This window comes from Grammomys surdaster, unplaced genomic scaffold (genome assembly GCF_004785775.1).
Source record: "Grammomys surdaster isolate TR1022 unplaced genomic scaffold, NIH_TR_1.0 205, whole genome shotgun sequence".
NCBI classification, from domain to species: domain Eukaryota; kingdom Metazoa; phylum Chordata; class Mammalia; order Rodentia; family Muridae; genus Grammomys; species Grammomys surdaster.
This window is the reverse complement of record NW_021604650.1, coordinates 3,931,143-3,944,517: the sequence shown is the minus strand read 5'-3', so window position 1 is coordinate 3,944,517 and position 13,375 is coordinate 3,931,143. Positions and strand designations below refer to the sequence as shown.

Sequence of the window (13,375 nt, the reverse complement as noted above, 5' to 3'; positions counted from 1 at the left end):
CACACACACACACACACACACACACACACACACACACACACACACACGCCATGCACAGTACTTGGAGGAGGCGGTCCACGGGGTGGGGCCGACTGGACGGGGCGGTCTCTGATGAAGGAAGTCCCAACCTGCTGCTGATGCCCAGAACAGCAAGCCCTTGGCCTGGATCTGGTCATGGAGGTGGAGCCTCCGCTCTACCCTGTGGCCGGGGCCGTGGGTCCTCAAGGGGATGAAGACCGGCTCGGAGTTCCTGATGGTCCAGAGGCTCCCGTGAGAAGGGCGGGAAACACAAAGGGACACCAGGCCGACTGCCCCGCGGGGCACCTGGAGGGGGGGGGGCGGGGAGGACCCTGGAATGGGGGCCCTTGTACCCTAGGATGAGGGGCGAGACTCCAGACGGAGGACGGGGCCTCTGGGTAGGAACACTCTTCGGAATAGGGGATGGGGCTCTGAGTGGAAAACTGGAACCCGGAGTGGGGAGCACGGATTTAGAGAAGAAACCAGGACTCTGGGTCAGGGGGGACAGGGACCCCAGGATTGTAGACTGACACCCCGAGTGGGGTGCGGGGACCCTGGGATAGGGGGGACTAGGACGCTGGATGAGGAACCTGAACTCCTGGAAGCGGGGATAGGGTTAGGAGTCCGACCGGGGAGCCAACATGTGATTAGCGATCCTCCCGCAGCTGGACGAACTCGTGGGCGCGTACCCCAACTACAATGAGGAGGAGGAGGAGCGCCGCTACTACGGTCGCAAGCGCCTCGGAGTGGTCAAGAACGTGCTGGCGGCCAGCACGGGTGGCACGCTCACTTACGGCGTCTACCTGGGTAGGGCGCACACACGAACGCTGCTATCCCTCTGCTTCCCCTCCCCCACCACTCCCAAGCTTGGAAAGAGAAACCTTGCGGCTAGCTGGCCTCCTTCCCCTTTCACTTCCCGGGTCAGAACTGCTGTAGTTGTGGCTTGCGCTTGGGGCTGGGGTGGGGGGGTGGGGGCGTGCCACAAGCCAATGTGCCCACAACCCAGCCAGAGACTAGGTGAGGGTGGATAGGAATGGGAGTCCTGTCCTTTTGTTTTGTTTTGTTTTTGTTTTTTGAGACAGGGTTTCTCTGTGTCGCCCTGGCTGTCCTGGAACTCACTCTGTAGACCAGGCTGTCCTCGAACTCAGAAATCCACCTGTCTCTGCCTCCCAAGTGCTGGGATTAAAGGCGTGCGCCACCACTGGTCTTGTCCTTCTTACCCTGGTCCTGATGAGCATAGGAAAGGGCCGCTTAGCTGACTCGGCTCCCTACCAGCCTTACCAGGAGCTTGTTTGGTTTCTCTGAGCCAGACTGATTAGAGCCCTCTGCGCCGCTCCCTGTCCTCAGGCCTCCTGCAGATGCAACTGATCCTGCATTATGATGAGACCTACCGAGAGGTGAAGTACGGCAACATGGGGCTGCCAGACATCGATAGCAAGATGCTGATGGGTATCAACGTGACGCCCATCGCTGCCCTGCTCTACACACCTGTACTCATCAGGTGCCAAGCTGCTGTCCCGTCCCCCACCCCCGACTTTGTGGGGTGCAGAGACTGTTGGACCATAAGGCTATCGGCTGCCCTTGTGTTTTGGAGGGAGGGAACCGAGAATTGCAGAGAGGCCTTGCTTGTTTGGGAGAGTGAGGAGGAAAAAGGGAAATCCCAGCTATAGAGGAACCAAGAGCTTCCCCCGCCCCCACCAATCTGCATATTTGGTTTCGTGGGGGCTCTGGCTTGGTGGCATCCTACCTGACAAACTGTGACTTCCTGGGCTACAGCCTTGAAGTCCCCAGCACAGCCCAGGTTCTCAGCCCAGTGAGCCATGACTGTGTTGAAAGGCTCTAGGGTGTACATGGTCCAACCTCCCGGCACAGCCTGATGAAACTCCTGAATGGTTAGATTGGGGAGGAAGGGTTTATTTCACTTGGTAGCTTGTAGTCCATTATCCAGGGAAGCCAGGGCAGGAACTCAACCAGGTAGGAACAAGGAGGCAGGAGCTGAGGTCATGGAAGGACGCTGTTCACTGGCCTGCTCCCCATGGCTTGCTCAGCCTGCTCTCTTATAGATCCCAGGTCCACCAGCTCAGAGGTGGCACCGCCTAAGTGAGCTGGGGCCTCCCACATCCAGAAGGAATCTAGAAAATTCGTCATAGGCTTCCTTACGGGCTGATCTGTTGGGGACATTGTCTCAGCAGAGATTCTTTCTTCCCAAATGACTTCTTTGTGCGTCAAGTTGACCATCAACTAGCCTGCACACAGGCTCTCACCCAGTAGCCCCAGCCCACTCTCAGAGTTCTTCCAGTTCAGGTTCCTGAGTGCTGGGACTACCGGCTGTGCTATCGTGCTGGCTGACTTTATACCTCTCCAAACTTAATCACCTCTAATAATAAGAGTAAACTTTTGGCTGGGCAGTGGTGGCGCACGCCTTTAATCCCAGCACTTGGAAGGCAGAGGCAGGTGGATTTCTGAGTTCGAGGCTAGCCTGGTCTACAGAGTGAGTTCCAGGACAGCCAGGGCTACACAGAGAAACCCTGTCTCAAAAAGCCAAAAAAAGAAGAAGGAGGAGGAGGAGGAAGAGGAGGAGGAGGAGGAGGAGGAGAAGAAGAAGAAGAAGAAGAAGAAGAAGAAGAAGAAGAAGAAGAAGAAGAAGAAGAAGAAGAAGAAGAAAGGGAATGTTCACAGCAGCTCTGTGGTTCCCGATAGCCCCAAAGTAGAAAAGTAAACTCTTATTTTGTTCCATCCTACGTTCAGGGAAGCTGCTCTTACTTTAGACATGAAGCAGTCTTTCCTCACAGAGTTGAAGGACAAGGGCTTTACCACTGAGTTGTAGCACTAACCCTAATGTGTGTGTCATGTATTGACTTTATTTGCATATAGAAGGGATATCATATATCCCAGGATGGCCTTGAAAGACCCAATTTAAATTCCCAGCACCCACATGGTGGGTCACAACTGGCTGTAACTCCAGTTTCAAGGGATCCAACACCACCTCTGGTCTCCAGGGGCATCAAACATACACATGGCTAGCTTGGGATATGTGAGACCTTGAACTTGTTCTTCTCTTAACTTCCCCAGTGCTGTGACGCAAGCTTGTAACACTATGCCCGTTTTTTTTTTTTTTTTTTTTTTTTTTTGAGACAGGGTTTCTCTGTGTAGCCCTGGGTGTCCTGGAACTCATTCTAGAGACCAGGCTGGCCTCAAACTCGGAAATCCACCTTCGTCTGCCTCCCAAGTGCTGGGATTAAAGGTGTGCGCCACCACCACCTGGCTACTATGCCCAATCTTATGTGGTGCTGGGGATCGAATCCAGGGCCTGCGTGCTATGGAGGCCCTGTACCCTTGTCGTAGCCCCAGACTGGGGGTCTTGTCTTTTAAGGATTATAAAATATTTAACCAGGTATGTTAGCACATGTCTTTATCCCAGTAATGAAAGATGAGGCAGGTGGATATCTAGGTTCAGCCTGGTCTACATACTGAGCTCCAAGCCAGCCAAGGCTACAGATAAAGACTCTGTCTTAAAGTAGAAAATAAAAAAATTAACAAAATGTTAGAATATGATAAGCATGTGTGTATGTGCACATGTGTGTATGTACACATGCCTGTGCAGACATGTGGAGGCCAGGGGTCAATGCCAAGTGTCTTTTTTGATCTTCCAACATTATTTTTGGTAAAGATTTATTTTTTATCTTATATTTATTTTTATGTGTATGAGTGTTTTGTCTGCTCATACCTTGTGTATTCTTGGTGCCCCTGGAAGCCAGAAGAGGTGTTGTATCCCTTGAAAAGGCAGTTACCTCCAGTTGTGAGCCATCATGTGGGTGCTGGGAATCAGAACTGGGTCCTTTGGAAGAACAGCCAGTGCTCTAGTGTTCTTAACCACTGAGCCATCTCTCCAGCCACTACCTTACTTTTAAAATTACATTTATTTATTCGTGTGTGTGTGTATGTGTTGGCATGTGTGGAGGCCAGAGGTCCATCTTATTTTGTTTCTTTGAGACAGGGGTTTCTCACTGGGACTCAAAGCTTGTCACTTGGGCTAGGCTGACTGGCTTGGGTATCTGCTCATCAGCATTTCTCCAGTGCTGGGATCACAGATGCTTGCAGTGCACATGGCTTTTCACACATGTTCGGCAAGCTCGTTATTGAGTGAGTGGTTGTGTGACCTGTCCTCTTGTCTTTTTTGTTTTTTTAAAGATTTATTTATTTTATGTGTATGAGCACACTGTCACTGTCTTCAGACACACCAGAAGAGGGCATAGGATCCCTTTACAGATGGTTGTGGCTGTGAGAAGCCTGTGGCACGGACTGAGCCACTATCTCAGCTATGAGCACAGAACACGCTGCCCGTTATTGTCTCTGAGATTGTATCGTTGAGTCCTTAACTCTCAGGCTAAGGCTTCCCCTGACCTCCCACAGCCTGAGGAACTGGGACCAGAGGCCCTGATGGTTCCAGGCCACAGCAATCCCTAGACCTGTGGTACTAATGTCCCTCCCTGTGTACAGGTTTTTCGGTACCAAGTGGATGATGTTCTTAGCTGTGGGCATCTATGCCCTCTTTGTCTCTACCAACTACTGGGAACGCTACTACACGCTGGTGCCCTCTGCTGTGGCTCTGGGCATGGCCATTGTGCCTCTCTGGGCCTCCATGGGCAACTATATCACCAGGTAAGCCTGGTGGGCAGTGAAGCAGAGACTGGAGAACTGGTTGAATATTTATTTCTTTGCCACCTTTAGCTAGGGGACCTCGGGCAATCCTTTTACTGTGCTGGGCCTCAGTTTCGCCTCTGCTGCTGGCTGACCTGTAGCTGTAGCTGTAGGAGGGACAGGTGTGGTCGAGGGCCGGCGGGAAAGCCCTCCCTCTCTGTGCTCCAGGATGGCCCAGAAGTACTATGAATATTCCCACTACAAAGAGCAAGACGAGCAGGGGCCGCAGCGGCGCCCACCGCGAGGCTCCCACGCACCCTATCTCCTGGTTTTCCAGGCCATCTTCTATAGCTTCTTCCACGTGAGTGCTACAGGAAGCCCTGGGGGAGGGGAGGAGAGGGGGTTAGTCCAGATCCCACATATTACAGGCTATCCACTGTCCTCTCAGCCCTCCTGAGCCAAACCCTGCTCTCTTACCTCTAGTGATGGAGACCTCTTCCCATCACAGTGCTCAAGAGGAAGGTCTCTTGCCATGGGCACCCCATCACCATTACTGGGCTGTCCCCAGAAGGTGGGAGAGCTTCTGCTCCCCACCACCACAGGCCATGTCCAAATTCCTCCCTAGACGCCACCTCCTGTCTGGTTCTCTTTCTGGGCTTTGATCCCAATGCTCCTCCCACCCACAGTTGAGCTTCGCATGTGCCCAGCTGCCCATGATTTACTTCCTCAACAACTACCTGTATGACCTGAACCACACACTGTCCAACGTGAAGAGCTGCGGTCAGTCCAGGGGAGGGGCAGGACCTCAAAAGCTTGCTTCTCATTCACATTCAGTCACCCAGCAGACACCAGGCCCACCCTTTCAGCTTTCAGGGCTGCATGCGTGGGAGGTGGGAGTGGATGGTGCCCCGTTCACAAACTGTCACCCCAAAGGAGATTGCTGGAAGAATCCTTATCTGGCCCTACACCCCACCTTCACTGTGGCCTGGCTGCAGTAGCCGTGTCTCCACCCACCTTTTCCAGGCACTAAGAGCCAAGGTATCCTGAATGGCTTCAACAAGACGGTTCTTCGGACACTGCCGCGCAGCAGAAACCTTATTGTTGTAGAGAGCGTGCTCATGGCGGTGGCCTTCTTAGCCATGCTGCTGGTGAGGCTCGGGTTGGTGGGGAGGAGGTGGGGAGTGCAAGGGATTTCTTCCCTGCAAGCGCTTGTATGTGGGCAGGTCAGAGTTGCAGGCTAGGAGCCTAACAATCAGGACTGAGTTCTGGTTGCAGGACCGACACCTCTAGACTAAGGCTGTAGTTGGAATTCCCAAGGCTATAGGAAACGTACAAAGAGGGCACAGGTCTCATGGGGCTGGCAAGTGTGTCTCAGGATTGAGGGCAGTACTGGAAGGCAGAGCTAAAGTTCTTAGGGACCCAAGCTGGGAGGTGTGGCTTTAGGTCGAGAGGCGGGGCTAAGAGTGTGCAAAAAAGGAAGGCGGGGCCTCTGGATGTGTCTGGGGCGGAGTCTTGGGTTGAAGCCTTTTGGTACACCACAATTTAAACTGAGGCTGTAGGTGTATTGGGGCGGGGCCTCGGGACTGCAGCTCATTTTTCTTTTTTTGGGTTCTGAGATAGGGTCTTCCTTTGTAGTCCTGGCTGTCCTGGAATTCGCTATGTAGACCAGGATGGCCCAGAACTCACCGAAATCCTCTTGCCTCTGCCTGCTAAGTGTTGGGATTAAAGACATGCGCCACCACACCTGGCCTAGGGTTGCTGCCCTGAGTAGAAGTGTGGGCGTGTCTGGGGCGGAGTCTCTAGCTGAGACCTGTGGGTTTGTCGAGTGCGGGATGCCTGGCTGATGGTCCCTTCACAGCTCCTTTCTGCAGGTGCTGGGCCTGTGTGGAGCCGCTTATCGGCCCACGGAAGAGATCGACCTGCGCAGCGTGGGCTGGGGCAACATCTTCCAGCTGCCCTTCAAACACGTGCGTGACTTCCGCTTACGCCATCTGGTGCCCTTCTTTATCTACAGTGGCTTTGAGGTGCTCTTTGCCTGCACTAGTTTCGCCCTGGTAAGAACAGACAAGATGTCTGGCTAAATTTGAATTTCAAATGCACAGCATAGACATGTATAAATATATACAAGTATATCCCGAATTATTCCCGTCCCTCTTTCTCCTCTCTCTCTCTCTCTCAGCCCCGTTGCCTTTTACCACGAGCAAATCATTTTTATGCTTTCATACGTGCCTTAGAGGGAGTCAACACCAGGAGATCCAGAGAGGACAAGGTGTGAACTAAAGTAGCATCTGGTGTGGAAAGGGCTCGGGACCAACTGGCCTCCTTTTGCTCTCCTCCTTAGGGCTATGGCGTGTGCTCCATGGGGCTGGAGCGACTGGCGTACCTGCTCATAGCTTACAGCCTGGGTGCCTCAGCCTCCTCGTTCCTGGGGCTGCTGGGACTGTGGCTGCCTCGCTCCGTACCCCTCATGGCTGGGGCAGGACTGCACCTGTTGCTCACCCTTAGCCTCTTTTTCTGGGCTCCTGCTCCTCGGGTCCTCCAGCACAGTTGGATCTTTTACTTCGTGGCTGCCCTCTGGGGTGTGGGCAGCGCCCTCAACAAGACCGGACTTAGCAGTGAGTACATACAGCCTTAGGAACTGGCATGTCTGAGGTAGGGTAGAGGCAGGCTGTGGTCACCTCTAGTTGGTTCAGGACTGTTAACATCCTGTGGGTTACAATGGACACTGGGGATCTTCTCTATGGTTCTGTGGACATAGTCGAGGCAGGTAGAGGTTGCTTGGCATAGTCTGGGGTGTAAAGACTCCTGAGGACTCTGTAGAGATGGTTGGGGAAGTCCCATGGATCCTCTTGAAGGATGTAGGAGTTCCATGCTGTGGCAGGTGGGCATCACACTGAGGGGTATACGTGTGAAGTCTTGTGGATACTCGGGCAGGTGTGGGCTCAGCGAAGAGACCTGGGGAGAGTATATAGAAACACTCATCAGCACTCAGGGATATGTTAGTGTAATTTCTGTGTACAAGAAGCAGATCCTGAGTTCTCAAGGTTTCTGTATAGCCCTGGCTGTCCTCGAACAAGCTCTGTAGACCTAGCTAACTTCAAACTCAGATATCTGCCTGCCTCTTCTTCCCAAGACTTAAAAATCATAATGTTATTTATTTATTTATCTATTTATTTATTTATTTATAAAGCATATGTGTATGCGTGTGGGAGCGCAGGTGTCATGTTATGAATGAGGACAGTTGGTGGAAGTCCATTCTCTCTGTCTACCACTTGAGTCCTGGGGATTGAACACAGGAAGGTTAAGCTTGGTGACAGGTGCCTTTTACCCACAAAGCCATCTCAATGGCTCTTCTTTTTCTCTTTTCTTCTTCTTTCTTTTCTTCTTTCTTTTCCTTTTTTTTTTTTTTTTTTTTGTTGTTGTTGTTGACATGGCCTTTCTGTATAGCCTTGATTGGCCTGGAATTTGCTATGTAGACCAGGCTGGCCTCAAACTCACAGGGATCAGCCAGTCTCCTTCAGTCTTTGATTCTGGAACTGAGCATGTGTGCTTCCATACCTGGATGGGTGTTTGTTTGTTTGTTTGTTTGTTTGTAACGAGGACCCACCAGGTACAGCCCAAACACAACTTGCCCAGCCTGGGAATCCATATCCAAACCTGGGCGGCTGGAGTGAGACGCTGGGAAAAGAAGCCATGGTAGGCAGGCTTCAGCTGCGTGGGGTTCTCTGGGTGTGTGTGAGATGGGTATGTGTCAGTGACAGGCGGCTGGTGCACATGAGTACAGCCTTGTAGGTTGCCCTTGCTGACACTGATTCCCATGGGCTGATGTTCACAGTTTCAAGTACCCCTGGCCTCCCAAGCCACATGAAGGACGTGTTCATGTCAGGAGCCGGACAAAGCTTAGTAAGCAGCAGCCACAGTCAGTCAGGCCTGTGCAGTCTTCTTGCTTCAGAGCTTCTAACCCAACAGACAACCTGTATAAGCTCTTTTTAAAAACTGGGCCAGCTTTAGAGATTTAAGTAGTTTTCCTTAAATCACCCTTAGCGTGACCTTTGAACCTTTACCTTTTCCAGTCCTAAGCTCTGGAGTCTCAGTTCCAGTTATTGTTTCCCTACCACCCTGAGACGATCCTCAGGAAACCAGGCCCCCACCCTCTCCATCCCAAGCTTGACTTGTGAAAAGCTGATTGCTGAAATGCATAGAAGTTAGGCTCTGGTTCTGCCTTCCAGCCCCATGCTCTCAGAAATGGCTCAGACTCAAAACATATTTATAAATACCTTGGTTGTATAGTTAGGCTCTACTCTGATCATGACTAAAATATATTTTGGTTAACTCTATAACTATAGTTATATCATAACTAAAATATTCCACTTATTATTACCTACACTCTGCCATGTGGCTGGCCTGCACTCAGGTACCATGTGTCCAGCGGCTCACACCTTCCCAGGCTGATCTCCTGAGAGTGGCTCTATTCCAGAATTCTTTCTGCCTTCTATTTCCTGCCTAAGCAGTAGGTCATAGACTTCTCTCTTTCTGAGCCCCTGGCAAGGTAGAGAAACAGCAACTGAGTGCTTGGCACACTGGGTCAAAGGCAGGACTCAGTGGAGGGTCTTTTGCTCCTCTGGGCTCATCTCAACAGTGTAGTAACGGAAGTCTCCAGTAGGGGCCAGGCAAGGATCAGCACACAGCTATTGTTGGTAGTCTTGGCTCAATCTCAGGAACTGAGATGGAACAGGTACAGGGTTCCTTACCTGCTTTGTCCCTTTACCTGCAGCACTCCTGGGCATCCTATATGAAGACAAAGAGAGGCAGGACTTCATCTTCACCATCTATCACTGGTGGCAGGCCGTGGCCATCTTTGTTGTGTACCTGGGCTCCAGCTTGCCCATGAAGGTGAGGATGGGTGGAGTTTGGATGTCCATGCCTCCCTGGGAAACAGACCCTGATTTCACAGCCTCCTAAAATTCACTGCTTTCTAAAGGCCAAGCACCGAACCAAGGACCCCTTAGCCAACCGAGAACCTCACTTACTGCTTTATCTGCTAGCCTCGGTCCCTGCGGGCACACTCAGCTGAAGGTGGGTGAGCAGATCACCTGCTCCTGAACACCCAGGCCTCTCACTTCAGCTCCTATAGGACTGATCTCCTCCATGATTTTATGTTGTTTTGGTTTTTGTTTGTTTATTTGTTGGAAGAAAAATTTTTTCTTTTTCTTTTTTATTACAGAGTCTCGCAATGTAGCCCTGGCCATCCTGGAACTCTGAAGACCAGGCTGGCCTCAAACTCACAGAGATCCACCTGCCTCTGCCTCCCAAGTGCTGGGATTAAAGGCGTGCGCCATTACTCTGGGCTTGTTTTGTTTTTAAGATAAGGTCTCACTAGGTATCTCTGGCTGGCCTAGACCTTCCTGTGTAGACCAGGCTGGCTTGGAAGTCTCAGAGATTCCCCTGTGTCTGCTCCCTGAGTCCTGGGATTAAAGGCAAATGCCACCACTGCTCAGCTTTTGGTTTGTTACTGACTGTGCTGGAGATGGGAGACAGGGCCTTTCTTGCTACCTGTCAGTGTACCTTAAGCTCCTGGTCTGTTCCAATCCCAAGCACGTCATTTTAGCAGGTCCTTGTCATGTGTTTTGTTGCATTTTTCTGTATCATTGGGTCAGGATCTCAAAGGTAGTCCAGACTGACCTCAGCTGTCTGTGGGCAGAGGTGACAGGCCTGCGCTGACAGGCCAAGCTTTATGCAACTTTTTTTTTTTTTTTTTAAAGAAAATGAAATAAAGCCAAGCAGTGGTGGCACACGCCTTTAATCCCAGCACTTGGGAGGCAGAGGCAGGCGGATTTCTGAGTTTGAGGCCAGCCTGATCTATAGAGTGAGTTCCAGGACAGCCAGGACTACACAGAGAAATCCTGTCTTAAAAAACAAACAAACAAACAAACAAACAAACAAAAAAAGAAAGCGAAATAAATCGAAATAGCAAGGAACCAGAGTACAAATACAAACATATTTGGATGTTTCTTTCTGGTCTGTGGGTTACAGTCAAACTGTCTGAAAAGAGGAATAGGAGTGCTCAGGGGTGAGCACCTTCCTGGCACATACAAACATACATGGCTCACCCCAACACTAAAGACAAAAAGAAAAACCACTGGAAAGCTTTACTGTGGCCTCACTGTAATGGATTTGAATATCAATATATCTGTATGTGTATCTCTATCTTTATCTACATTTTACCCTCCACACAAAGTCTCAAAATGTAGCCCCAGCCAGCCTTGACCTGTCAGACCGCCCCCCCCTTCTCAAGTCATGGATTGTAGGCTTGCGTCTCTATGCACCCCTGTGTCCTACTGTGTTTAGGGGCGTGGTATAGTTTAACTGTGGTCCAGGGAAGCCAGGCCTGCTTTTAGACTTTCTCAGACCTTCATGTTTTCTCTGAGACAAAAGAATTAGCCTCTTTTAGGTTGTGAAACTGAGCCCTGCTGAGATATGTTAACTTTAAAGTCAGTGTGGGGTTTTGAGCCTTGTCCTCAGAGACTGCCTTGGAAATCCTGGGTGAGGGGGCTGGGAAGGGGAGAGCCAGGAGGTGGGGGAGGAGGAAGACCCTGAAGGAGTGTGGTGTCTCTCCTTTCCCTTGTTCCCAGGTCAAGCTGGCAGTGCTGCTGGTGACTCTGGTAGCAGCAGCAGCTTCATACCTGTGGATGGAACACAAGTTGCAGCAAGGACTGGTCCCGCGACAGCCGCGCATCCCGAAGCCACAGCACAAAGTCCGCGGCTACCGCTACCTGGAAGAGGAGAACTCGGATGAGAGCGATGTGGAGGGCGAGCAGGGTCAGGGGGACTGCGCAGAGGATGAAGCCCCACAGCCAGGGCCCCTGGGTGCAGAGCCAGTTGGCCCCTACCGCAGACCCTGTCCCTATGAACAGGCTCTGGGTGGCGATGGGCCTGAGGAACAGTGAGGGAGCCAGGGTGGCCAGTCTGGCCCTTAGACTCAGCTTTCCAGCTTCCAGCCTCAGTTTACTGTGTCACAGGTTGAGGATCCCCCTGAATCATGTCCATCTGCCAGAAGGGCCTTCTTTCCCTTCCCAGAGCCTGGGGTCACCAGGAACTTCCTCCAAGGAGATAAGGGTCACATTCCTGTTTAAGGGATATGCCTCTGCCTAAGTCAGCCAGATTCCCTCCTGGCATGCCACAGCTCAGGTCACCCTCTGCCCATGTCTTATGACTGGAGCTTTGCATTTCTTGTCCACAGGTTCCCCCACCACAGAGCAGGAGGCTTTTTTTTTTAATGGAAAATAATCAATAAAACCTTTTGTATTTTCTGGAGAGTATGTAGGTTGTGTTCCAGTCGACCCCATGCAGGTTTTCCCCCACAGAGCAGAATCCTTGGCTGGTTGTGGGAAGGGTTTAGTTACCCTATGGAGAATGTGTTCCCTCTAAGCCCTACCAAAATCCATGTCTTCTGGAAGTACAGCCTATTGTCTGCACCCACCCACCCAGGAGCAAGGGTCCCAGAAATGGTTTGCAGGGACCTCAGCAGAGGAGCACAGTCTCACCTGAGCCTAGAGAACAGGACAGATGTTAGAGGCTACTCTCCCTCTGGGTGGCCAGCGAAGGCCCACCCATCATCCTCCACCCATATCCCAGCACACAAACATGGCCTTTTTCCTCTTGAAGTATGTTTTCCCAGCTCAAAGGCTGCCTTATTTATGGACCCTGGATAAACTTGGTCACTGCCCTTTTCTTTGACAGCCTCAGAAGCAAAGAAGAGACCAGACCCTGGTGGCCCTGTCCAAGGCCCTGTCTTCACCCCCACCACCCACTCCCTCAGGCTCTCTGCTAGGGCCCTGTCTTTTCCTAGCCTTGAAGACCGCTGACCCCCGGCTGAAGACCACACCCCTGTCCCTATCTTACAGCTCCATGCCAAGCTCTTGTGGGTCCTCCTGCCATTCCCCAGGCTTCTGGCTCTCTTCCCCTCCACCCTCTCTAGCTTCTAGCTGTCCCTGGAGCTGGGCTCTGTGACCTCAGAAGGAGTCCCTTGTTGGAGCCCCAGGTTGCTTCTCTGTGGAATGTATCTGTAGAGGAGAATTGTTAGACCCTCAGACCCAAGGCCCAGGTCCTGGAGGGAACTCTCAGGGAGAGCAGGAGATTGTCACATTTTCTAAGGTTATTGGGAAAGCAGTATGCCTTGTACACTCTGGGTGACGAGCAGACAAGAAATGATCACACTGTGTGGCAGGCAAGTTTGGCAACAAGCCTGTGCTCTGTCTGTGAATTCAGTCTGGGTGTGGTCTTTCAGTGCTTGGGAGGCTGAGGTATGAGGATTGCTAAGGGTCTGAGGCCAGTCTGTGTGGCCTGAAAGCCCCATTTACTCTTTTACAAAACAAGTTTGAAACTGACTTGTGCTACACTATGAAACCCTGTCTCAAAACATACAAACACAGCATCCAAAGCAAGCATAGCCCTGAGAATCCCTCCATGGAGTCAGGTGTGGTGACATCCTGGTGGCAGGATTTAGCTCCTTTGATCGCAGTTGGAACTTAGACCCGGAGAGTGAGCACATAGTCACTGACACACCACATCTAATTCTCAGGGCTCTGATGGCGACCACCTAAGAATCACAGTATTTGGAAGGCTGAGGCAGAAGGATTGTTGAGTGCAGTTGTAAAGTCAGCCTGTGCTACCTAGTGAGACTGTCTCAAAAATAAGAAAGAAAGAAAGAAAGAAA

At 51.4% G+C, this 13,375-nt stretch overlaps 1 protein-coding gene across 1 annotated transcript; it reads left to right on the top strand.

The window, feature by feature from the left end:
- Positions 1–111: 111 nt before the first annotated feature.
- Positions 112–11,978, top strand: Unc93b1 (unc-93 homolog B1, TLR signaling regulator). Its single transcript, XM_028771058.1, is given in 11 exon segments — positions 112–270; positions 684–825; positions 1,366–1,519; positions 4,519–4,680; positions 4,888–5,020; positions 5,346–5,439; positions 5,683–5,807; positions 6,531–6,713; positions 7,001–7,274; positions 9,434–9,552; positions 11,292–11,978. Coding segments are annotated over 11 exon segments (1,860 nt in total). The 3' UTR covers positions 11,607–11,978.
- Positions 11,979–13,375: the final 1,397 nt, after the last annotated feature.